Source organism: Tachyglossus aculeatus, chromosome 26 (genome assembly GCF_015852505.1).
Source record: "Tachyglossus aculeatus isolate mTacAcu1 chromosome 26, mTacAcu1.pri, whole genome shotgun sequence".
Classification (NCBI taxonomy): domain Eukaryota; kingdom Metazoa; phylum Chordata; class Mammalia; order Monotremata; family Tachyglossidae; genus Tachyglossus; species Tachyglossus aculeatus.
In genome coordinates this window covers 6,985,973-7,011,699 of record NC_052091.1, presented here as the reverse complement: position 1 = coordinate 7,011,699, position 25,727 = coordinate 6,985,973, and the positions used below count along the sequence as shown (strand labels likewise).

The window sequence follows — 25,727 nt, the reverse complement described above, 5'->3', positions numbered from 1 at the left end:
CTCCTCCGCCTCCTCCTCCTTCCCCGGGGTCCTTCGGGATCCTCCCCCTCCTCCTTCTCCTCCTCTTTCCCAGGGATCCTCCGGGATCCTCTCCTCTTCCTCCTCTTCCTCCTCTTCCTCCTCCTTCCCTGAAGTCCTTTGGGATCCTCCCCCTCCTCTCCCTCCTTCTCCTCCTCCTCCTCCTCCTTCTCCTTCTCCGGGATCCTTCCGGATCCTCCTCCTCCTCCCTCTCCGGGATCCTCCGGGATCCTCCTCCTCCTCCTCCCCCTCCTTCTCCTTCTCCTCCTCCTCCTCCTCCCCCTCCTTCTCCTTCTCCTCATCCTCCTCCTTCTCCGGGATCCTTCGGGATCCTCCTCCTCTTCCCTCTCCTCCTTCCCCGGGATCCTCCGGGACCCTCTTCCTTCCCCGGGATCCTCCGGGATCCTTTCCCTCCTCCTCCTTCCCCGGGATCCTCCTCCCGCTGCTCCCCCCGCTCCTCCTCCTTCCTCCTCCTCCTCCTCCTCCTCCTCCTCCCTCTCCGGGATCCTCCGGGATCCTTCTCCTCCTCCCCCTCCTTCTCCTTCTCCTCCTCCTTCCCCGGGATCCTCCGGGATCCTCCTTCCCCTCCTTCTTCCCTGGGATCCTTCTCCTCCTCCTCCTCCGGGATCCTTCGGGATCCTCCTCCTCCTCCTCCTTCCCCGGGATCCTCCGGGATCCTTCTCCTCCTTCTCCTCCTCCTCCTCCTCCTCCTCCTCCTCCTCCCGGGGGTCCTCCGGGCTCCCCCCTGCCCTGCCCCGTCCCGTCCCGTCCCGGCGGGGTGCTGGGCGGGGGCCGGCGGGGTCGGGGGGCTTTGGGGAGCCCCCCACCATGGACTCGGATTCCGGGGAGCAGAGCGAGGGGGAGCAGGGCTGCGCCAACTCCCCGCCAGGTAAGACGGGACCCCGGGGCTGGGGAGGAGGGACCGGCTCGGGACTTCCCAAGCGCTCAGTACAGTGCTCTGCCCACAGGAAGCGCTCAATAAATACGATCGATTGATTGATTGATTGATTGAGGGGGGGGGACCCCGACTGGAGGGAGGGGGAAAGGGAGGAGGGGGGTCTTCTTGTTGCCGAATCGCCCTCTTCTAAACGCTTAGTCCAGTGCTCCGCACATTGTAAGCGCCCAAATGAAGGGATTGTCTCCGTTGCCGAATTGTCCTCTCCCAAGTGATTCCTCCAATCCATCAATCAATCTCCCAAGCGATTCCCCCAATCCATCAATCCATCAATCAATCAATCAATCAATCGTATTTATTGAGCGCTTACTGTGTGCGGAGCACTGGACTAAGCGCTTGGGAAGTCCAAGTTGGCAACATATACAGTCCAGTGCTCCGCACACTGTAAGCGCTCAATAAATACGACTGAAGGAATGAAGGGGTTGCCTCGATTTGTTGCCGGATTGTCCTCTCCCAAGCGCTTAGTCCAGTGCTCCGCACACACTAAGCGCTCAATAAATACGATTGAATGCATGAATTGCCTCGATTTGTTGCCGAATTGTCCTCTCCCAAGCGCTTAGTCCAGTGCTCCGCACACAGTAAGCGCTCAATAAATACGATTGAATGCGTGAATTGCCTCTGTTTGTTGCCGAATTGTAATATCCCAAGCGCTTAGCCCAGTGCTCTGCCCACAGTAAGCGCTCAATAAATACGACTGACTGAATAAATGAATGAATTGGAGAGGAGGGGAAAGGAATGCGCTTTGAGATCTCCATCTGATGAAGCGCTCACTATGTGCAAAGCACTGTTCTAAGCGCCGGGGGAATACAAGGTGATCAGGTTGGCCCACGTGGGGCTCACAGTCTTCATCCCCATTTTACAGATGAGGTCACTGAGGCTCAGAGGAGTTAAGTCATGAACTAAGTCCACACGCAGTAAGCAAAATCAATCATATTGAAAATCAATCATATTTACTGAGTGCTTTCTGTGTGCAGGCCACTGGACTAAGTGCTTGGGAGAGGATGACAAGTTGGACTTTCCAAGTGCTTAGTACGGTGCTCTGCACACAATAAGTGCTCAATAAATATGATTGAATGAATGACAAGTTCACACAGCAGACATGTAGCGGAGCCGGGATTCGAACCCATGACCTCTGACTTCAAAGCTCGGGCTCTTTCCACAGCCACTTAGACTGTGAGCCCACTGTTGGGTAGGGACTGTCTCTATATGTTGCCAACTTGGACTTCCCAAGCGCTTAGTACAGTGCTCTGCACACAGTAAGCGCTCAATAAATACGATTGACTGAGCCACGCTGGGCTTAAAGGGTCCAGGAACTTGGGGTGTATATATATATATATATATATATATATATATATATATATATATATATATATATATATATATATATATATATATATATACCTGTGTATATGTATATATGTTTGTACATATTTATTACTCTATTTATTCATTTATTTTACTTGTACATATCTATTCTATTTATTTTATTTTGTTAGTATGTTTGGTTTTGTTCTCTGTCTCCCCCTTTTTAGACTGTGAGCCCACTGTTGGGTAGGGACTGTCTCTATATGTTGCCAACTTGTACTTCCCAAGCGCTTAGTACAGTGCTCTGCACACAGTAAGTGCTCAATAAATACGATTGATTGATTGATTGATTGATTGAGGTGGGGAGGGTGGGAAGGGGCGATGGGAAGTGGGACCCTCCCCAGTATAACCTCCTTTGGGGCAGGGAATGTGTCTACCAATTCTGTTGGATTCACATAAGCGCTCAATAAATACCATTGATGTGAGCTCATCTTCTAGACGGTGACCCCATTGTTGGGTAGGGACCATCTCTATATGTCGCCAACTTGTACTTCCCAAGCGCTTAGTCCAGTGCTCTGCACACAGTAAGCGCTCAGTAAACAGGATTGAATGAATGAATGAATGATTGGATTCACCCAAGCGCTTAGTCCAGTGCTCTGCACGCAATCAGGGCTCAATAAATACCACTGATCAATTGGACTCCCCTGAGAGCTGAGTCCAGTGCTCCGCTCAATAAATAGCCCGCTGTTGGGAAGGGACCGTCTCTATATGTCACCGACTTGTACTTCCCAAGTGCTTAGTCCAGTGCCCTGCACACAGTAAGCGCTCAATAAATACGATTGAATGAATGAATGAATAAATACCACTGATCGATTGGACTCTCCCAAGCGCTAAGTCCGCACGCAGTAAGCAAAATCAATCATATTTAAAATCAATCATATTTACTGAGCGCTTTCTGTGTGCAGGCCACTGGACTAAGTGCTTGGGAGAGGATGACACGTTGTACTTTCCAAGCGCTTAGTACAGTGCTCTGCACACAATAAGTGCTCAATAAATATGATTGAATGAATGACAAGCACTGAATCATCTCCCAAGTGCTAAATCCAGTGCTCTGCTCACAGTAAGCGCTTAATAAATATCACTGATTGATGCGCTAACTCCAGTGCTCTGAGCACAGTAAGCGCTTAATAAATATCACTAATTGATGTGCTAAATCCAGTGCTCTGCACACAGTAAGCACTTAATAAATATCACTGATATTGATGCGTTAAATCCAGTGCTCTGCGCACAGTAAGCGCTTAATAAATATCACTGATATTGATGCACTAAATCCAGTGCTCTGCACACAGTAAGCGCTTAATAAATATCACTGATATTGATGCGCTAAATCCAGTGCTCTGCGCACAGTAAGCGCTTAATAAATATCACTGATGTTGATGCATTAAATCCAGTGCTCTGCGCACAGTAAGCGCTTAATAAATATCACTGATTGATGTGCTAAATCCAGTGCTCTGCACACAGTAAGTGCTTAATAAATATCACTGATATTGATGCGCTAACTCCAGTGCTTCGCACACAGTAAGCGCTTAATAAATATCACTGACATTGATGCGCTAAATCCAGTGCTCTGCACACAGTAAGCGCTTAATAAATATCACTGATATTGATGTGCTAAATCCAGTGCTCTGCGCACAGTAAGTGCTTAATAAATATCACTGGTATTGATGCGCTAACTCCAGTGCTCTGCGCACAGTAAGCACTTAATAAATATCACTGATATTGATGCGCTAAACCCAGTGCTCTGCGCACAGTAAGCGCTTAATAAATATCACTGATATTGATGTGCAAAACCCAGTGCTCTGCGCACAGTGAACGCTTAATAAATATCACTGATTGATGTGCTAACTCCAGTGCTCTGCGTACAGTAAGTGCTTAATAAATATCACTAATTGATGTGCTAAATCCAGTGCTCTGCGCACAGTAAGCGCTTAATAAATATCACTGATTGATGTGCTAAATCCAGTGCTCTGCACACAGTAAGCGCTTAATAAATATCACTGATATTGATGTGCTAAATCCAGTGCTCAGTACACAGAAAGCGCTTAATAAGTATCACTGATTGATGTGCTAAATCCAGTGCTCTGCACACAGTAAGCGCTTAATAAATATCACTGATATTTATGCACTAAATCCAGTGCTCTGCACACAGTAAGCGCTTAATAAATATCACTGATTGATTGTGCTTTCCCAAGCGCTTTACTCCAATGCTCTGCGCCCAGTAAGCGCTCAATAAATATCTCTGATTGATTGATCCCACCAGGAGGGGGGAAGTGCACCCCAGAGGGTGGGGTGGAAAGTTGAGAGGGCCCTGGGGTGGTGGGCTGCTGTGTGTCTGTGTGTGTTTCCTCTGAGGCCCGGCATTTTTCGACACATATATAGTAGGGACCGTCTCTATATGTTGCCGACTTGTACTTCCCAAGCGCTTAGTACAGTGCTCTGCGCACAGTAAGCACTCAATAAATACGATTGACTGAATGATTGACTATACACATGTAAATGATTGATATTACTGTCTCCCCGTCTAGACTGCAAGCTAGCAGTGGGCAGGGAATGTAGCTGCCAACTCTGTTGTACTGTGCTCTTCTAAGCGCTTAGTACAGTGCCCTGCACAGAGGTAAGCACTCAGTATATACCATTTATGGAGATGATGATGACGATGATAGCAGTACTTTGCTCCCCCCCCCCTGCCGTAATGGACACTGTTCAACTGGCACCTTGGGGGGCAAGATCTGGGAGCAGGTGTATGAGGGGGGAGCATGTGCGTGACAATGTGCACATGTATCACATGCGTGACAATGCACATGTGTCATGTGCGTGACAATATGCACATGCGTCTGAGAGTGCAAACCTTTCCAGAAGTCACCTCAGTGCCCCGGAAAGCCATTCCCATCAATTAAGTGGAAAGAACCAAAGCCTTGGAGTCAGAAGACCTGGGTTCCAATTCTGGCTCGGCTACTTGCCGGCTCTGTGACCCTGGGGCAAGTCACTTCGCTTCTCTGGGCCTCTGTTTTCTCATCTGTAAAATGGGGATTTAATATCCATCCGCCCACCCTCTTAGACCGTGAGCCTTGCGTGGGACAGGGGCTGCATCTGACCTTTTAACTTGTATCCTGTATCCAATAATTTACATGAAGGGCAATTTTTTTTTAACTGGAACTTGTTAAGTAATAATAATAATAATAATGATGGCATTTATTAAGCACTTACTATGTGCAAAGCACTGTTCTGAGCGCTGGGGAGGTTACAAGCTGATCAGGTTGTCCCACGGGGGGGGTCACAGTCTTAATCCTCATTTTACAGATGAGGTAACTGAGGCACAGAGAAGTGAAGTGTCTTGCCCAAAGTCACACAGCTGACAATTGGCAGAGCTGGGATTTGAACCCATGACCTCTGACTCCAAAGCCCGGGCTCTTTTCCACTGAGCCACACTGCTTACAGTGCTTACTTTGCGGCAGACACTGTACTCAGCGCTGGGATAGACACACAAGAATTTGGACAGACTCAGTCCCTGTCCCACAGTCTAAGTGGGAGGGAGAACAGGTATTGAATCCCCATTTTCCAGATGAGGAAACTGAGGGGCAGAGAAGTTAAGTGACTTATCCAAGGTCACGGAGCAGGAATCAGAACCCAATAATAACTGCGAGCCCGTTGTTGGGTAGGGACGGTCTCTATATGTTGCCAACTTGTACTTCCCAAGCGCTTAGTACAGTGCTTTGCACACAGTAAGTGCTCAATAAATACGATTGAATGAATGAATGAATGAACTGTGGCATTTATTGAGCACTTACTACGTGCCAACTGGGCTGGATACAAGCAAATCAGGTTGGACACAGTCCCTGTCCCACATGGGGCTCACCGTCTTCATCCCCATTTTACCGATCATCATCATCAATCGTATTTATTGAGCGCTTACTGTGTGCAGAGCACTGTACTAAGCGCTTGGGAAGTACAAGTTGGCAACATATAGAGACAGTCCCTACCCAACAGTGGGCTCACAGTCTAAAAGGGGGAGACAGACACACAGAGCTAAGTGACTTGCCCAAGTCACACAGCATTCATTCATTCATTCAAACGTATTTATTGAGCACTTACTGTGTGCAGAGCACTGTACTAAGTGCTTAAGTGAAGGGGGTGGGATTAGAACCCAAGTCCTCCGACTCCCAGGCTGGTGTGCTTTCTACTAGACCTCGCCACTGAAAGACAGGATCCCTGCCTTCAAGGACCATTTAATCTAGTGGGGAAGACAGACACGACAATGATCAATCAATGGTATTTATTGAGCACTTCCTAGGTGCGGAGCCCTGTTCTAAGCGCTTAGGAGCGTCCAATACAACAGAACTGGTAGCCAAGTTCCCTGCCCACAGGAAGCTTACAGTGTAGCAGGAATGGGTGCCCGTCTCTATTCTCAAATGAGGCAGCAACTTGAAGCAGCGAGAATAGCAGCAGTGGATAAACCCCAGGCCTGGGCATCAGCAGGACTTGGGTTCTAATCCCGGCTCCACCACTTGTCTGCTGTGTGACCTTGGACAAGTCACTTCACTTCTCTGGGCCTCAGTTCCCTCATTTGGAAAATGGGGATGAAGACCGTGAGCCCCATGTGGAACATGGACTGTATCCAACCAGATTAGTTTGTATCTACCCCAGCGCTTAGTACAGTGCCTAGCATTCAATTAATTCATTCAAAAAGCCCCTTTTCCTCAGCTCCCCCTCCCTTCCACGTCACCTTGACTTTGTTGTGCTTAGAACAGGGCTTGGCACATAGTAAGCACTTAACAAATACCATTATTATTATTATTATTATTATTTCCCCCTTCTCCCCACCCCACAGCACTTACATACATATCTATAGATAGCCCTTACAGAGAAGCAGTGTGGCTCAGTGGAAAGAGCCCGGGCTTTGGAGTCAGAGGTCATGGGTTCAAATCCCAGCTCCGACAATTGTCAGCTGTGTGACTTTGGGCAAGTCACTTCACTTCTCTGTGCCTCGGTTCCCTCATCTGTAAAATGGGGATGAAGACTGTGAGTCCCACGTGGGACAACCTGATCAACTTGGATCTACTCCAGCGCTTAGAATAGTGTTTTGCACATAGTAAGCACTTAACAAATACCACCATTATTATTATTATTATAGATCTATACTTCTATGTATTTCTGTTGATGCCTGTTTACTTACTTTAATATGTCTCCCCCTCTCTAGACTGTAAGCCCGTTGTGGGCAGGGATTGTCTCTTTTAATTTCTGCATTGTACTTTCCAAGCCCTTAGTACCATGTTCTGCACATAGTAAGCGCTCAATAAATACGACTGAACGAATTAATTTATTAAGTGCTTACTGTGTGCATCATCATCATCAATCGTATTTATTGAGCACCTACTGTGTGCAGAGCACTGTACTAAGCGCTTGGGAAGTACAAGTTGGCAACGTATAGAGACAGTCCCTACCCAGCAGTGGGCTGACAGTCTAAAAGGAGGAGACAGAGAACCAAACCAAAAATACTAACAAAATAAAATAAATAGAATAGATATGTACAAGTAAAATAAATAGAGTAATAAATAGGTACAAACATATATACAGGTGCTGTGGGGAAGGGAAGGAGGTAAGATGGCGGGGGTGGAGAGGGGGATGAGGGGGAGAGGAAGGAAGGGGCTCAGTCTGGGAAGGCCTCCTGGAGGAGGTGAGCTCTCAGTAGGGCCAGTAGGGCCAGTGTGCACATAGTAAGCGCTGAACAAATGCCATAAAAGAAAATACAGAAGCACGTCAGGTGGTCTGCATAGGAAGCTCCCTGTCCGTTCATTCAATCACACCGACTGGGCGCTTACCATTCGTTCATTCAATCGTATTTATCGAACGCTTACCATGTGCAGAGCACTGTACTAAGCGCTGAGGAGGGGACAATAGGACAATAACATACAGGTTTTCCGCCCACGACCGGCTTACGGTCTAGAGGGTCACCCCTGTCGCACAGCTCTGGGCCCGACCCGGGCTCCCGTGTGCCACGCCTCACTGCCATGCTGGCTTCACGCAACATACGACACCCTGGTGGGTTGGCTGGGGGCTTTTCTTTTTTCCCTTTAACATTTCAATTTCTCTTCACAAGTCATTTGTCCCTCAGGAAACATATGTTGCGCGTACGTCATCCGGCGGCTTCCCGCGGTGAACTGGGGCCTGTGTCTGCGGGCGATGTGGGCAGTGGGGGAGAGTTTCTCTTGAATTACCCAGAGGAAAAGAAGGAGGGAGGGGAACCCAGCGCCTACCGTCCCCCGTTAACTCTCAAAAATACCCCATCTTGGTCTGAAGCTTGGAGATTAATCAATCAATCAATCAGTCGTTTTTATTGAGCGCTTACTGTGTGCAGAGCACTGTACTAAGCGCTTGGAAAGTACAAGTTGACAACATATAGAGACAGTCCCTACCCAACAGTGGGCTCACAGTCTAAAAGGGGGAGGCAGAGAACAAAACCAAACATACTAACAAAATAAAATAAATAAAATAGATATGTACAAGTAAAATAAATAAATAGAGTAATAACTATGTACAAACATATATACATATATACAGGTGCTGTGGAGAAGGGAAGGAGGTAAGATGGGGGGATGGAGAGGGGGAGGAAGGGGAGAGGAAGGAAGGGGCTCAGTCTGGGAAGGCCTCCTGGAGGAGGTGAGGTCTTAGTAGGGCCTTGAAGGGAGGAAGAGAACAAGCTTGGCGGATGGGCAGAGGGAGGGCATTCCAGGCCCGGGGGATGACGTGGGCCGGGGGTCGATGGAGATCACCAAGACAGGATTTTTGAGAAGGGTGAGGAGTTGGTCCTGGGAGAGAAATATTCTTAATTCATTCATTCAGTCATATTTATTGAGCGCTTACTGTGTGCAGAGCACTGTACTAAGCGCTTGGGAAGTCCAAGTTGGCGACATATAGAGACGGTCCCGACCCAACAACGGGCTCACAGTCTAGAAGGGGGAGACAGATACAAAACCAAACCTGTGGACAGGTGTCAAGTCATCAGAATAAATAGAATTAGGGTTAAATATTGATAGCATTTATTAAGCGCTTATTATGTGCAAAGCACTGTTCTAAGTGCTGGGGAGGTTACAAGGTGATCAGGTCGTCCCACGGGGGGTTCACAGTCTTACATTAATAAAATAAATAGAATAGTAAATATGTACAAGTAAAATAGAGTAATAATTCGCAGTAAAGAGGCCGCCGGTACCCCCGGCGAAAAGCGAGCTAAGAAGCAGCGTGGTCTAGTGGGTAGAGCGTGGGCCTGGAAGCCAGAGGATCTGAGTTCTAATCCCTGCTCTGCCACTTGTCTGCTGCGTGACCTTGGCCGAGTCACTTCACTTCTCTGGGCCTCGGTGACCTCATCTGTAAAAGGGGGATTAATAATAATAATAATAATGATGGCGTTTGTTAAGCGCTTACTATGTGCAAAGCACTGTTCTAAGCACTGGGGGGATACAAAGTGATCATGTTGTCCCACATGGGGCTCACAGTCTTAATCCCCGTTTTACAGATGAGGCAACTGAGGCTCAGAGAAGTGAAGTGACTTGCCCAAGGTCACACAGCAGACATGTGGCAGAGCCGGGATTCGAACCCCTGACCTCTGACTCCAAAGCCCGTGCTCTTTCCACTGAGCCATGCTGACTAAGACTGGGGTCTCCATTTGGGACTGTCTCCAACCGGATTAACGGGTATCTACCCCAGAGCTTAGAACACACTAAGTGCTTAACCAATACCGTCGTAAATATGAATTTTGTGAATTGTGAATTGCATGAATTGTGGCCTAGTGGACAAAGCAGAGGCCCGGGAGTCGGAGGACCTGGGTTCTAATCCCCGCTCTGCCGCTTGTCTGCTGTGTGACTTTGGCCGAGTCACTGAAGTTCTCCAGGCCAGACCGCAAGCCCCACGTAGGCCGAACTGTGTCCAACCTTGTATCCATCCCAGTGCTTAGTACGGTTCATGACACATAGTAAGCGCTTAACGAACACCATGAAAAAAAAAATGCAGGGAAATTTCCAGTTAGTTGCTCCTGTGACGAAAAGTGCCTGACTGCCTAGTGAACTCCTCCCCTGGCTGGCCACCCAGGAGAACGGGGAACGGATAAGGGAGGGATCAAAAGGGAATTATTTTCTTTTCCGAAAAAGGTCCAAAAGTCTGGTTGTTAAAAACCCATTGTCAAAGTCTTGAAGGATTTTTGCTGTGCTTATAGCTTCCAAAATATCTCCGGCTCCTCCCCAACCCCAGCTGTTTTATTTACAAAGTCTGGAAGACCTCTTATCTCCTCAGGCTCATGGCTTCCAAATTCCAAGTAATCCCCGACTTGGGTTCTCAATCCCCCTTCGTTCATTCATTCATTCATTCAATCGTATTTATTGAGCGCTTACTGTGTGCAGAGCACTGTACTAAGCGCTTGGGAAGTACAAGTTGGCAACATACAGAGACGGTCCCTACCCAACAGCGGGCTCACGGTCTAGAAATGATGAATGATGAACACCAAAACTAAACTTTTCCAGTGTCAGAAAATGAAGAATGAACAATTAAGAATGAACAATTTTATTTATATGTTGCCAACTTGTACTTCCCAAGCGCTTAGTACAGTGCTCTGCACACAGTAAGCGCTCAATAAATACGATTGATTGATTAAGGTATTTGGTAAGCACTGACTTTGTGTCAAGCACTGGTCTAAGTGCTGGGGTTAGCTTAATCAGGTAGGACACAGTCGATGTCCCACATGGGGTTCACAAAGTCTAGGTAGAAAGAAGTAGGATTTAATCCTCATTTTCATTTATTTATTTATTTATTTATTTATTTATTTATTAGCCCACTGTTGGGTAGGGACTGTCTCTATATGTTGCCAACTTATACTTCCCAAGCGCTTGGTACAGTGCTCGGCACACAGTAAGCGCTCAATAAATACGATTGATTGATTGATTTTTACAAATGAGGAAACAGGCCCAGAGAAGTGAAGCGACTTGCCCAACGTCACACAGCAGACAAGTGGCGGAGCCGGGATTAGAACCCAGGCCCGGGCTCTTTCCATTAGGCCACGCTGCTTCTCTGAAGAATAATAAGAAGCAGCATGGCGCAGTGGTAAGAGAGCAGGCTTGGGAGCCAGAAGGTCACGGTTTCTAATACTGGCTCCGCCACTTGTCTGCTGTGTGACCTTGGGCAAGTCACTTAACTTCGCTGGGCCTCAGTTCCCTCATCTGTAAAATGGGGATTAAGACTGTGAGCCCCACATGGGACAACCTGATCACCTTGTAACCTCCCCAGTGCTTAGAACATTGCTTTGCACATAGTAAGCGCTTAATAAATGCCATTATTATTATTATTATTATTATTGTGTCTATCCCAGCAGTCGGCACAAAATGAGTGCTTAATAAATACAACCCCCACACCGCAAAACCCAAAATCTTAAGCCCCACTGGGTACTTCACTGATCTTAGCCCTTGGGAGGTGCCACAGATGCCTGAGACATGACCCCTAAAAATAATAACTGTGGTATTTGTCAAGCGCTTACTGTCTGTCAAGCACTGTACTAAGCGCTGGGGTAGATATGAAGTAAATGGGTTCCACGTGGGGCTCACAGCCTAAGTAGGAAGGAGAACAGGTATTGAACCCCCATTTTGCAGGTGAGGGAACTGAGGCCCAGAGAAGCAAAGTGACTCGCCCAAAGTCATCATCATCATCAATCGCATTTATTGAGCGCTTACTGTATGCAGAGCACTGTACTAAGCGCTTGGGAAGTACAAGTTGGCAACATATAGAGACAGTCCCTACCCAATAGTGGGCTCACAGTCTAAAATAAATAGAATAGATGTGTACAAGTAAAATAAATAAATAGATCGGGCGGCTCAGGAAACGTTGCCACACAGCAAATATGTGGTGGAGGCAGGATTAGAACCCAGGTCCTCTGACTCCCAGGGTTGGACTCTTTCTAGTTGGCCACGCTGCTTCCCGACCCATTAAGGCCTTCCACTTTAATAGGGGTGGAAGGGGTCGGGGGGGAGACAGACTTAGAAGTATTTCAGACTGAGCCCCCTTTTTCCTCTCCTCCTCCTCATCCCTCCCGCCCTCCCTCCTTCCCCTCCCCACAGCACCTGGATATATGTTTGTACAGATTGATTACTCTATTTATTTTACTTGTACATATTTACTATTCTATTTATTTTATTCTGTTAACTTGTTTTGTTTCGTTGTCTGTCTCCCCCTTCTAGACTGTGAGCCCGCTGTTGGGTAGGGACTGTCTCTATATGTTGCCAACTTGGACTTCCCAAGCGCTTAGTACAGTGCTCTGCACACAGTAAGCGCTCAATAAATGCGATCGAATGAATGAAGTAGAGAAATCAATCAATCAATGGTATTTATTGAGCGCTTACTATGTGCAGAGCGCTGTACTAAGCATTTGGGAGAGTGTAACACTTCAGTGCTTAGAACAGTGCTTGGCACGTGGTAAGCGCTTAATAAATACCATTATTACAATATAACAGAATAAGCGGACACATTCCCTGCCCATAATGAGCTTACAGTCTTGTGGGGTGGGGGGACAGACATTAATAGGAATAAATCAGCATAAATAACCCGATGGTCGTTCACACACGGATACACAATATAAGAGGATGGGTACGGAATAAGAGAGGAAACACCAGAGATCTGAGCAATTCATTCATTCATTCATTCAATCATATTTATTGAGCTCTTACTGTGTGCAGAGCACTGTACTAAGCGCTTGGGAAGTAGAAGTTGGCAACATATAGAGACGGTCCAGAAGCAGCATGGCTCAGTGGAAAGAGCACGGGCTTTGGAGTCAGGGGTTCGAATCCCTCCTCCGCCACATGTCTGCTGTGTGACCTTGGGCGAGTCACTTCACTTCTCTAAGCCTCAGTGACCTCATCTGTAAAATGGGGATTAAGACTGTGAGCCCCATGTGGGACAAATTGATCACCTTGTATTCCCCCCCCCCCCAGTGCTTAGAACAGTGCTCTGCACATAGTAAGCGCTTAACAAATGCCATCGTTATTATTATTATTAGAAGGGGGAGACAGAGAACAAAACAAAACATATTAACAAAGTAAAATAAATAGAATAAACATGTACAAATAAAAGAAATAGAGTAATAAATCCGTACATACATGTATACATCTATACAGGTGCTGTGGGGAGGGGAAGGAGGTAAGGCGGTGGGGAGGGGGAGGAGAAGGAGAGGAAGGAGGGGGCTCAGTCTGGGAAGGCCTAATTAAGCAATTAAGTTTCTTTTGCCCAACTGATGAGGAGAATTTATTTTATTTTATTTTATTTTATTTTACTTGTACATATCTATTCTATTTATTTTATTTTGTTAGTATGTTTGGTTTTGTTCTCTGTCTCCCCCTTTTAGACTGTGAGCCCAATGTTGGGTAGGGACTGTCTCTATATGTTGCCAATTTGTACTTCCCTAGCTCTTAGTACAGTGCTCTGCACATAGTAAGCGCTCAATAAATATGATTGATGAGGAGGAGGAGGAGAATTTAAGGAAAGACAACAAATGTCCCATCCCAGGCGAGGTGAGACTGAGTAGTTCGGGGGGGTTTGAGCGGCAGAAGCGGTGGCCCCTTATCGCTAGGACCAAAATGGTCCCCGCTCCCTATCAATCAAGTTTCCGGCCTTTAAGAGTGATCGGATGATTTCAACTCGCTGCCTTCCCACGGCGACTCCACTTCAGGTCCCTCATCCCGCTTTGGCACAGGAACCCGGAGGGAGCGGGGAGGTTTTTAATCACACGTCAAGATGCTTAGTCCAGTGCCTGGCACATAGTAAGCGCCTACCACAGTTATCACGTCCTATCTGTGCCACTGTGGGGTTATTTGATCCCATCTCCGCCACTCAATCAATCAATCGTCTTTATTGAGCGCTTACTGTGTGCAGAGCACTGTACGAAGCGCTTGGGAGAGTACAAATATCAAGTATATTTGATTTTATATTTGATATCAATATCAAATATAAAGGGTACTGATCTAAGTGTAAAGGTGATATAGAGGAGCGAGTCAAGAGGGGAAATGAGGGCTTAGTCAGGGAAGGTTTCTGGGAGAGATGATCTCTAAAGATCTGCTTGTCTGCTATAATAATAATGGCATTTATTAAGCACTTACTATGTGCAAAGCACTGTTCTAAGCGCTGAATAATAATGATGGCATTTGTTAAGCGCTTACTATGTGCAAAGCACTGTTCTAAGCGCTGGGGGGGACACACTGTGATCAAGTTGTCCCACGTGGGGCTCACAGTCTTAATCCCCATTTTTACAGATGAGGGAACTGAGGCTCAGAGAAGTGAAGTGACTTGCCCAAGGTCACACAGCAGACTTGTGGTGGAGCCGGGATTCGAACCCCTGACCTCTGACTCCAAAGCCCGTGCTCTTTCCACTGAGCCACGCTGCAAGTCACTTCACTTCTCTGAGCCTCAGTTCCCTCATCTGTAAAACGGGGATTGAAACTGTGAGCCCAACATGGGACAGGGACTGTGTCCAACCCGATTTGCTTGGATCCACCCCGGTGCTTAGTACAGTGCCTGACACATAGTAAGCTCTTAACAACTCCCACAATTATTATTATTATTATTAAAGGTTGGCACCCTCTCTTCAACGTTCCCAGCCTCTCCCAGTCCGGGATCCGTCAGGGCAAATATCCATGGAAAATTTTCCTTTCTGCAGACAGGGAGGCCGGGAGAGGCCGGGTGAGGTTTGACGCGGTCATCATCATCATCTATCGTATTTATTGAGCGCTTACTGTGTGCAGAGCACTGTACTAAGCGCTTGGGAAGTACAAATTGGCAACATATAGAGACGGTCCCTACCCAACAGTGGGCTCACAGTCTAAAAGACTGTGACTGGTCCCTCCATCCAGGCTGGCAGGCTTGTTTAACAGCGGAATCCTTCCTGTCGGGAAAATAAATGCAGGGTCTGAAACCCAAAGGGGTCTGTAGGAATGGCGGAAAAAGCCCATCGATGCCATCACCGGCTTCTGGTTTTCATTTCGGGGTCTGGCCGCGTTCGGGAGAGCGGGCAGGCCGCTTAGATTTTTCCGACGGCTCTCCGGGACCCTCCCGGGAATACGTTCAAGAGGACAGACCAGCTTTGGGCTGCCAAGGGGCTGGCTGCTCAAGGGCCCAGACGGTTTGCGGCTTTGCTAGACCGGTCTGGGGAACTGACGGGAGAGGGGCGACGAGTACTGTATCCAAGCCCGGGCCTGGGAGAAAGAATTACTTGTTGTGTGACCTTGGGCAAGTCGCTTCGCTTCTCTGTGCCTCAGTTTCCTCCACTATAAAATGGGGATGCCTGTTTTTTTTTCATTTCAATGGCATTTGTTAAGCGCTTACTAAGTGCCAAGCACTGTTCTCCCTCCTACTTAGACTGTGAGCCCCATGCATGTACTTACCCCGGCGCTTAGAATAGTGTCTGACCGATAATAAGTGCTTAACAGCTACCATAAACAAGAGACAGTTTTCCGTGCCTCAGTTTCCTCCACTGTAAAATGGGGCTACCTGTTTGCCCTACTGAGAGCTCACCTCCTCCGGGAGGCTTTCCCAGACTGAGCCCCTTCCTTCCTCTCCCCCTCGTCCCCCTCTCCATCCCCCCCATCTTACCTCCTTCCCTTCCCCACAGCACCTGTATATATGTATATATGTTTGTACATATTTATTACTCTATTTATTTATTTATTTTACTTGTACCTATCTATTCTATTTATTTTATTTTGTTAGTATGTTTGGTTTTGTTCCCTGTCTCCCCCTTCTAGACTGTGAGCCCACTGTTGGGTAGGGACTGTCTCTATATGTTGCCAGCTTGTACTTCCCAAGCGCTTAGTCCAGTGCTCTGCACACAGTAAGCGCTCAATAAATACAATTGATTGATTGATTGATTGATTTAGACTGTGAATCCCGTGCAAGACAGGGACTGCGTTCGACCTAATTAACGTGTACCTACCCCAGCGCTTGTTGGACCCATAATAAGCACCTAACGGATAGCGTAAAAAAGAGGAGACACTTCTCTGTGCCTCAGTTACCTCCATGGAGATACCCGTTCTCCCTCCTACTTAGACCGTGAGCCCCATGAAGGACAGGGACCGTGTCCGACCTCATCAAGGTGCACCTACCCCTGTGCTTCAGACGGTGTTTGGCGCATAGTAAGTGCTTAACTAATAACCATTTTTTTTTAAAAAAGAGGAGACAGAAGGCAGCTTCTAGGCTCCTCAAATTCCACGAGAAGGGAGAGGACCCCCCCAAGGTTGCAATGCCCTTCCCTTCACCCAGGCTGGGCCATCTGGGGGTACCACTCGCCCCTCCAAGAAGGGGTAGAAAGCTCTAATTGGCATCTCCAGGGCCCCAGAGAGAGGATGGGGTGAGGACATGTCACTCATCGCCCCCCTATCCCTCCCTCCCTCCCTCCCTTCCCCAGTGGGAGGACCGTTTTCTTGATTGATTGTTGGATTGATTCTGGGAAAACGTCCCAGGAAACCCATCTGTCTCGGGCCAAAACTGCGCCTGGGCAAGGGGCTCACTCCAAACTTCCCCCTGGCCTGGAATGCCCTCCCTCTGCCCATCCACCATGCTAGCTCTCTTCCTCCCTTCAAGGCCCTACTGAGAGCTCACCTCCTCCAGGAGGCCTTCCCAGACTCAGCCCCCTCCTCCCCCTTTCCATCCCCCCCGCCTTACCTCCTTCCCTTCCCCACAGCACCTGTATCTATCTATCTATCTATCTATCTATCTATCTATCTATCTAGATATATGTTTGTACGTATTTATTACTCTATTTATTTATTTTACTTGTACATATTCTATTTATTTTATTTTGTTAATATGTCTTGTTCTATTCTCTGTCTCCCCCTTCTAGACTGTGAGCCCACTGTTGGGTAGGGACCGTCTCTATGTGTTGCCAACTTGGACTTCCCAAGCGCTTAGTACAGTGCTCTGCACACAGTAAGCACTCAATAAATACGATTGAATGAATGAATGAATGAATGAAACCCCCTGAGCCTGGGGACAGACCACCCCAAGCCCACCCCACCCTCACCTGCTCACCCCCTGCCCGGCCCGTGGGGCAATGCCTGGAAGCTAGCCTGGCCACCCACGGGATTGGCGGAGCACGGAATATTACTCTATTTATTTTATTTGTACATCATTATTTATTTTACTTGTACGTATTCTATTTATTTTATCTTGTTAATATGTTTTGTTCTGTTCTCTGTCTCCCCCTTCTAGACTGTGAGCCCACTGTTGGGTAGGGGCCGTCTCTAGATGTTGCCAACTTGGACTTCCCAAGCGCTTCATACAGTGCGCTGCACACAGTAAGCGCTCAATAAATACGATTGAATGAATGAATGAAACCCCCTGAGCCTGGGGACAGACCACCCCAAGCCCCCCCCCCCCCCACCCCCTCACCCCCTGCCCGGCCCATGGGGCGATGCCTGGAAGCTAGCCTGGCCACCCACGGGATTGGCAGAGCACGGAATATTACTCTATTTATTTATTTTATTTGTACATCATTACTCTATTTTATTTGTACATATTTATTCTATTTATTTCATTTTGTTAATACTTCTTGTTCTGTTCTCTGTCTCCCCCTTCTAGACTGTAAGCCCACTGTTGAGTAGGGACCGTCTCTAGATGTTGCCAACTTGGACTTCCCAAGTGCTTAGTACAGTGCTCTGCACACAGTAAGCGCTCAATAAATACGATTGAATGAATAAATGAACCGAAGTGCCGAAATCCCAGCGGCTCCGGGCCACAGCTGTCAATCACGCCTCGGTCCCCAACCAATGTGGGGCCAATAGGGAGACTTAGCAGCTGCTTCTGTCCCCTCTTTTTTTTCTTAATGATATTGGTTAAGGACTTATTATGCGTCAGACACTGTTCTAAGCGCAGGGGAACTTGCATGTTAATTACACGCTCTGCCTAGAGCTCACAGTCTAAGTAGGAGGGAGAGCAGGTATCCCCATTTTTCAAGATGAAGAAACTGAGGCACAGAAGCAGCGTGGGTCAGTGGAAAGAGCGTGGGCTTGGGAGTCAGAAGTGATGGGTTCGAATCCCAGCTCCGCCACTTGTCAGCTGGGAGACCTTGGGCAAGCCACTTAACTTCTCTGGGCCTCGGTTCCCTCATCTGTAAAATGGGGATTAAGACTGTGAGCCCCAAGTGGGACAATCTGATTCATTCATTCATCCATTTGATCATATTTATTGAGCGCTTACTGTGTGAAGAGCACTGTACTAAGCGCTTGGGAAGTCCAAGTTGGCAACATATAGAGACGGTCCCTACCCAATAGTGGGCTCACAGTCTGATCACCTTGTATCCCCCCCAGCGCCTAGAACAGTACTTTGCACATAGTAAGAGCTTAACAAATACCACCATTATTATTAGAAGAGTGCTCTGCACACAGTAAGCGCTCAATAAAAAAAAAATAAATAAAAATAATAATGGCATTTGTTAAGCGCTTACTATGTGCAAAGCACTGTTCTAAGCGCTGGGGAGGGGAAACAAGGTAATGAGGCTGTCCCATGTGGGGCTCACAGTCTTAATCCCCATTTTACAGATGAGGTAACTGAGGCTCAGAGAAGTTAAGTGACTTACCCAAGGTCACACAGCAGACATGTGGCAGAGCCGGGATTCGAACCTATGATCTCTGACTCCAAAGCCCGGGCTCTTTCCACTGAGTCACGCTGAACACAATTGAATGGATGAATGAAAGGAGATGGGCCTTCAATAAGGCTTTGGGGGGGGGGGGGGGGGATTCTCTGTGGGATTTAGAATAATAATAATGGCATTTATTAAGCGCTTACTATGTGCAAAGCACTGTTCTAAGCGCTCGAGGAGGGAAGGCGATCCAGGCCTGAGGCAGGACGGGGGCGAGGGGAGATGGGCGGGATGGAGGCAGAGTGAAAAGGGGTTAAATGGGGCTGCCTGCCTGAAATATTTAATAATTCATTGTGGTAGGTGGGCCTGTATGGGACAGCAGATATTGTGGCAGTAGTGGTGTTGTCAGCAGGAACTGTGGGAGACTAAACAAGCTGGTTTTCCAGAGACCTGGCTCCGCTCCCAGGAGCCAGGGAAAACACTGGGATAAGGGAAGGGGAGGGAGTCTCTGGTCCGGAGGCTCGGCTCTGGGGGAGGGACGATTCGGGGGAGGTGAGGGGCTTCTGAGCTAAGGGAAGGTTTCCCTAATAATAATGATTGTGGTAATTGTTAAGCACTTACTATAAAATATTACATTCCCTGCTCACAATTCATTCATTCATTCATTCAATCGGATTTATTGAGCGCTCACTGTGTGCAGAGCACTGTACTAAGCGCTTGGGAGTACAAGTTTGCGACCTGAGTTTTCACTTTACCCATCAATCAGTGGTATTTACTGAGCACTGCGTGCACAGCACCGAACTAAGCGCTTGGGAGAGTACGCTTAGAACAGAGTTAGTAGACACGTTTCCGCTAGACTGAGATGGGAGTGGGGACAGAGAATAATAATAACAATAATAATAATAATAATAATGGCATTAGTTAAGCGCTTACTATGTGCAATGCACTGTTCTAAGCGCTGGGGAGGATACAAGGTGATCAGGTTGTCTCACAGGGGGCTCACAGTCTTCACCCCCATTTTGCAGTTGAGGGAGCTGAGGCCCAGAGAAGTGAAGTGACCTGCCCAAAGTCCCACAGCTGACAAGTGGCGGAGCCGGGATTTGAACCCATGACCTCTGACTCCAAAGCCCAGGCTCTTTCCTACTGAGCCACAGTGCTTCTCTAATAATACATATAATATATATATATATTATGTATAATAATACATATGTATGTACGTATTTATTACTCTATTTATTTGAGAAGCAGCGTGGCTCAGTGGAAAGAGCCCGGGCTTTGGAGTCAGAGGTCATGGGTTCGAATCCCAGCTCCACCAATTGTCAGCTGTGTGACTTTGGGCAAGTCACTTCTCTGGGCCTCAGTTACCTCATCTGGAAAATGGGGATTAAGACTGTGAGCCCCCCTGTGGGACAACCTGCTCACCTTGTAGCCTTCCCAGTGCTTAGAACAGTGCTTTGCACATAGTAAGCGCTTAACAAATCCCATCATCATCATTTATTTATTTTACTTGTACATATCTATTCTAGTTATTTTATTTTGTTAATATGTTTTGTTTTATTGCCCGCCTCCCCCTTCTAGCCTGTGAGCCTGCTGCTGGGTAGGGACCGTCTCTCTACGTTGCCGACTTGTACTTCCCAAGCGCTTAGTCCAGTGCTCTGCACACAGTAAGCGCTCAGTAAATACGATTGAATGAATTGTACATATTTATTACTCTATGTATTTAATTTTACTTGTACATGTTTATTCTAGTTATTTTATTTTGTTAATATGTTTTGTTTTGTTGTCCGCCTCCCCCTTCTAGACTGTGAGCCCGCTGTTGGGTAGGGACCGTCTATGTTCCCAAGCGCTTAGTCCAGTGCTCTGCACACAGTAAGCGCTCAATAAATACGATTGAATGGATGAATTAATTGTACATATTTATTACTCTATGTATTTATTTATTTTACTTGTACATATTTATTCTAGTTATTTTATTTTGTTAATATGTTTTGTTTTGTTGTCCGTCTCCCCCTTCTAGACTGTGAGCCCGCTCTTGGGTAGGGACCGTCTATGTTGCCTACTTGGACTTCCCAAGCGCTTAGTCCAGTGCTCTGCACACAGTAAGCGCTCAATAAATACGATTGAATGAATGAATGAATAATAATGTTATAATTTTTATAATAATAATAATAAAGACAGCATTTGGTTAAGCGCTGACTATTCATTCATTCATTCATTCCATCGTATTTATTGAGCGCTTCCTGTGTGCAGAGCACTGGACTAAGCGCTTGGGAAGTACAAGCTGGCAACATATAGAGACGGTCCCTATTCATTCATTCAATCATATTTTTTGAGTGCTTACTGTGTGCAGAGCACTGTACTAAGCGCTTGGGAAGTCCAAGTTGGCAACATATAGAGACGGTCCCTACTCAACAGTGGGCTCACAGTCTAGAAGGGGGAGACAGACAACAAAACAAAACATGTGAACAGGTTTTCAAGTCATCCGAATAAACAGAAGTAAAGCTAGATGCACCTCATTATCAAAATAAATAGAATAGTAAATATTCATTCATTCAATCGTATTTATTGAGCGCTTACTGTGTGCAGAGCACTAAGCACTTAGTACAGTGCTCTGCACACAGTAAGCGCTCAATAAATAGGATTGATTGATTGATTGATTAAGCGCTCGGGAAGTCCAAGTCGGCAACATAGAGAGACGGTCCCTACCCAACCACGGGCTCACAGTCTAGAAGGGGGAGACGGACAACAAAACAAAACATATTAACAAGATAAAATAAATAGAATAGTAAATATGTACAAATAAATAAATAGAGTAATAAATACGTACAAACATATACAGTCTAGAAGGGGGAGACAGACAACAAAACAAAACATATTAACAAAATAAAATAAATAGAATAGTAAATATGTACAAATAAATAGAGTAATAAATACGTACAAACATATACAGTCTAGAAGGGGGAGACAGACAACAAAACAAAACATATTAACACAACAAAATAAATAGAAGAAATACGTACAAATAAAAGAAATGAATAGAGTAATAAATACGTACAAACATATATACATATATACAGGTGTGAATCACTGTTCTAAGCGCTGGGGGGGATACAAGGCGATCAGGTTGTCCCACGGGGGGCTCACAGTCTTAATTCCCATTTTACAGATGAGGGAACTGAGGCTCAGAGAATAATAATGATGGCATTTGCTAAGCACTTACTATGTGCAAAGCACTGTTCTAAGTGCTGGAGGGGTGATCAGGTTGTCCCACGGGGGGGGTCACAGTCTTCATCCCCATTTTACAGATGAGGTAACTGAGGCACAGAGAAGTTAAGTGACTTGCCCAAGGTCACAAAGCAGGCACGTGGCGGAGCCGGGATTCGAAGTGACTCGCCCAAAGTCACACAGCTGACAAGTTTGTTGAGAAGCAGCGTGGCTCGGTGGAAACTGAGAAGTGTGACAAGTGTGTCAAGAAGCGGCGTGGCTCAGTGGAAAGAGCCCGGGCTTGGGAGTCCGAGGTCATAATAATAATAATAATAATAATAATAATAGCATTTATTAAGCGCTTACTATGTGCAAAGCACTGTTCTAAGCGCTGGGGAGGTTACAAGGTGATCAGGGTGTCCCACGGGGGGCTCACAGTCTTAATGATGATGATGATGATGATGGTATTTGTTAAGCATTTACTATGTGCAAAGCACTGTTCTAAGTGCTGGGGAAGTTACAAGGTGATCAGGTTGTCCCATGGGGGGCTCACAGTCTTAATCCCCATTTTACAGATGAGGTAATTGAGGCTCAGAGAAGTTAAGTGACTTGCCCAAAGTCACACAACAGACATGTGGTGGAGCTGGAATTCGAACCCATGACCTCTGACTCCTAAGCCCGGGCTCTTTCCACTGAGCCACGCTGCTTTGTGTGCCAAGCATTATTCAAAACGCTGGGCCCGTAGCCCCAAATGGGGAGGGCAGCGGGGACGCGACCCCCACCCAATCTCACACAGCAGGAACGGGACCAGAACCCGGGGAGGAAAGGATGGGTCGGGGGTCGCTCAGTGGAAAGAGCCCGGGCTTTGGAGTCAGAAGTCGTGGGTTCAAATCCCAACTCCGCCACATGTCTGCTGTGTGATCTTGAGCAAGTCACTTAACTTCTCTGAGCCTCAGTGACCTCATCTGTAAAATGGGGATTAAGACTGTGAGCCCCACGCGGGACAACCTGATCACCCTGTATCCTCCCCAGCGCTTAGAACAGTGCTTTGCACATAGCAAGCGCTTAACAAATGCCAATTATTATTATTATTATTATTAGGGTCTTCCCCTAGAAGCGGCATGAGAAGCAGCGTGGCTCAGTGGCTAGAGCCCGGGCCTGGGATTCTCATCCAGGCTCCGCCACTTCACTCATTCATTCAATCGCATTTATTGAGCGCTTACTGTGTGCAGAGCACTGGACTGAGCGCTTGGGAAGTCCAAGTTGGCAACATATAGAGACGGTCCCTACCCAACAGCGGGCTCACAGCCTGCTATGTGGCCCTGGGCAAGTCCCTTCGCTTCTCTGGGCCTCAGTTCCCTCACCTTCTAGACTGGGAGCCCGCTGTTGGGTAGGGACCGTCTCTATCTGTCGCCAACTTGGACTTCCCAAGCGCTCAGTCCAGTGCTCTGCACACAGTAAGCGCTCAATAAATACAATTGAATGAGTGAATGAATGAATCTGTCAAACGGGGATTGATGGTGAGCCTCGTGTGGGTCCGGGACCGTGTTTAACTCGATTAGAGAAGCAGTGTGGCTCAGTGGAAAGAGCCCGGGCTTGGGAGTCAGAGGTCATGGGTTCGAACTCCGGCTCCACCACGTCTGTTGTGTGACTTTGGGCAAGTCACTTAATTCTCTGAGCCTCAGCGACCTCACCTGTAAAATGGGGATTAAGACTGGGAGCCCCATGTGGGACAACTTAATCACCTTGTATCCCCCCCAGCGCTTAGTAAGTGCTTAACAAATGCCATCGTTATTATTATTATTAACTGTGTCCACCCCAGCGCTCAGAACAGCGGTTAGCCCGTCGTCAGTACCCAATCGTATTTATTGAGCGCTTACTGCGTGCAGAGCGCTGTACTAAGTGCTCGGGAAGTACAAGTTGGCAACGTAATATTATTACGGTGATGATCGCCGCCCCCCACCCTGACCGAGGTGCCCTTTCCCTCCGTCCCCCCCAGGCCCCGACGTGTTCAACTCCAAGAGCCTGGCCCTGCAGGCCCAGAAGAAAATCCTGAGCAAGATGGCATCCAAGGCCATGGCCAACCTGCTGGTGGACGACACCAGCAGCGAGATCTTCGACGAGCTGTACAAGGCGAGCCGGGAGCACACCCGCAGCAAGAAGGAGGCGCACAAGATCATGAAGGACCTGATCAAGGTGGCCGTCAAGATCGGCGTCCTGTACCGCCACCAGCGCTTCGACGCGGCCGAGCTGAGGACCGTGGACCGCCTGCGCAAGAAGCTGAACCAGACGGCCATGACGGCCGTCAGCTTCTACGAGGTGGAGTACACCTTCGACCGGGCCGTGCTGTCGGCCCTGCTCCTCGAGTGCAAGGCCCTGGTCCACGAGCTGGCCGCCCGCCACCTGACCCCCCCGCTCCCACGGCCGCATCGGCCGCGTCTTCGACCACTTCGCCGACGTCCACTTCCTCTCGGCCCTCTACCGCCTGGACGGCAGCTGCCGGCCCGGCCTCAAGAGGATCTGCGAGGGGCTCGGCAAGCTGCTGGACGAGAGGGTCCTCTGAGCGCCCGGGAGGGTGGCCGAGGCCCGGGAGGGACTTTTGGGGGGGGGAGGGAGGGGCGACGACGGTCCCTGGGGCGGGTGGAAGGAGAGAGAGAGAGAGAGAGCACGCAAGGCATTAAGGGGGGAAGCTCCGGCATCTCCAAAGGTGCGAGAAATTTCCGCCTTTCCGGCGCCTCGACTGTCTGCCGTGGGTTTGGGGAGAGGAGTCTGGGAGTTGAAAATCTCCCACTCTGAGGTTTTAGCGGAGAGCGGGGTGGTCCCCGGGGAGGGCGGGTGTCAAGCGGAAGGGGTCGGGGGTCCCTCCGCCTCGGCCTCTCTCTCTAAAATGGGACCAGAAAGAGAGTCGGGGGGTCGGAGTGGGGCTCGCCCCAGAGGGGAGTCCGCCACGTCCCCCTGAAGATGGGCAGCGGGGCTGGGGGCCGTGCCCCTCCCCTCGCCACCGCCCACCTTGGGGCCTGAAGAAGCCCAAAGGGACAGTAGGTAGGGGGTTGGGCCCACAGCGGCAGACGACGGGGAACAGTGCTCCACGCTCCATAAGCGCTCAATAAATACGATTGATTAATTGACGGATGATTTGATTGAGAAGGCCGCAGGGAGATTCAAGGGGCTTTCCGGGCTCCTTCTCACCCTCATCCCAGGCCCACCCCCACCCCTTGCTGAGCGCAAGGGGTGCTTCCCACCTTCCCACCTTCCTTGGTGGGAAGACCAGGGACCGCAGGAGGCTTGGGGTGGGGCCCCGTTTCTGTCCCTCAAAAAGCCGGGGCTGACCGGGAATGAGGATGGATGGGCGGGTGGCATTCTTGGCCGGACGTATTCAAGGGGTCACGGGGACCCTAGCAGCGGGGGCACTGACTGCAGAGGGCACAGGGGCACCGGTGGCCCTGTTATGTGAGGGTTCTGCAGCCCCCCACCCTTCCCAGCTCCCAAGCTGAGAACAGGATGGGGGAGAGCCAAGCACCTTCACCGTTTAAGCGACAAGAGGCCGGGGGGTGGGCACCTGGAGGTTGGTGCCGCCACAGGGATGGC

General features: G+C 48.3%; 1 protein-coding gene across 1 annotated transcript; it reads left to right on the top strand.

Moving 5' to 3' along the window:
- Positions 1-804: 804 nt before the first annotated feature.
- TNFAIP8L3 (TNF alpha induced protein 8 like 3) lies at positions 805-24,737 on the top strand. The gene is given in 3 exon segments (XM_038767490.1): positions 805-907; positions 24,139-24,548; positions 24,550-24,737. Coding segments are annotated over 3 exon segments (624 nt in total). The 5' UTR covers positions 805-846; the 3' UTR covers positions 24,703-24,737.
- The last annotated feature ends 990 nt before the right edge of the window (positions 24,738-25,727 follow it).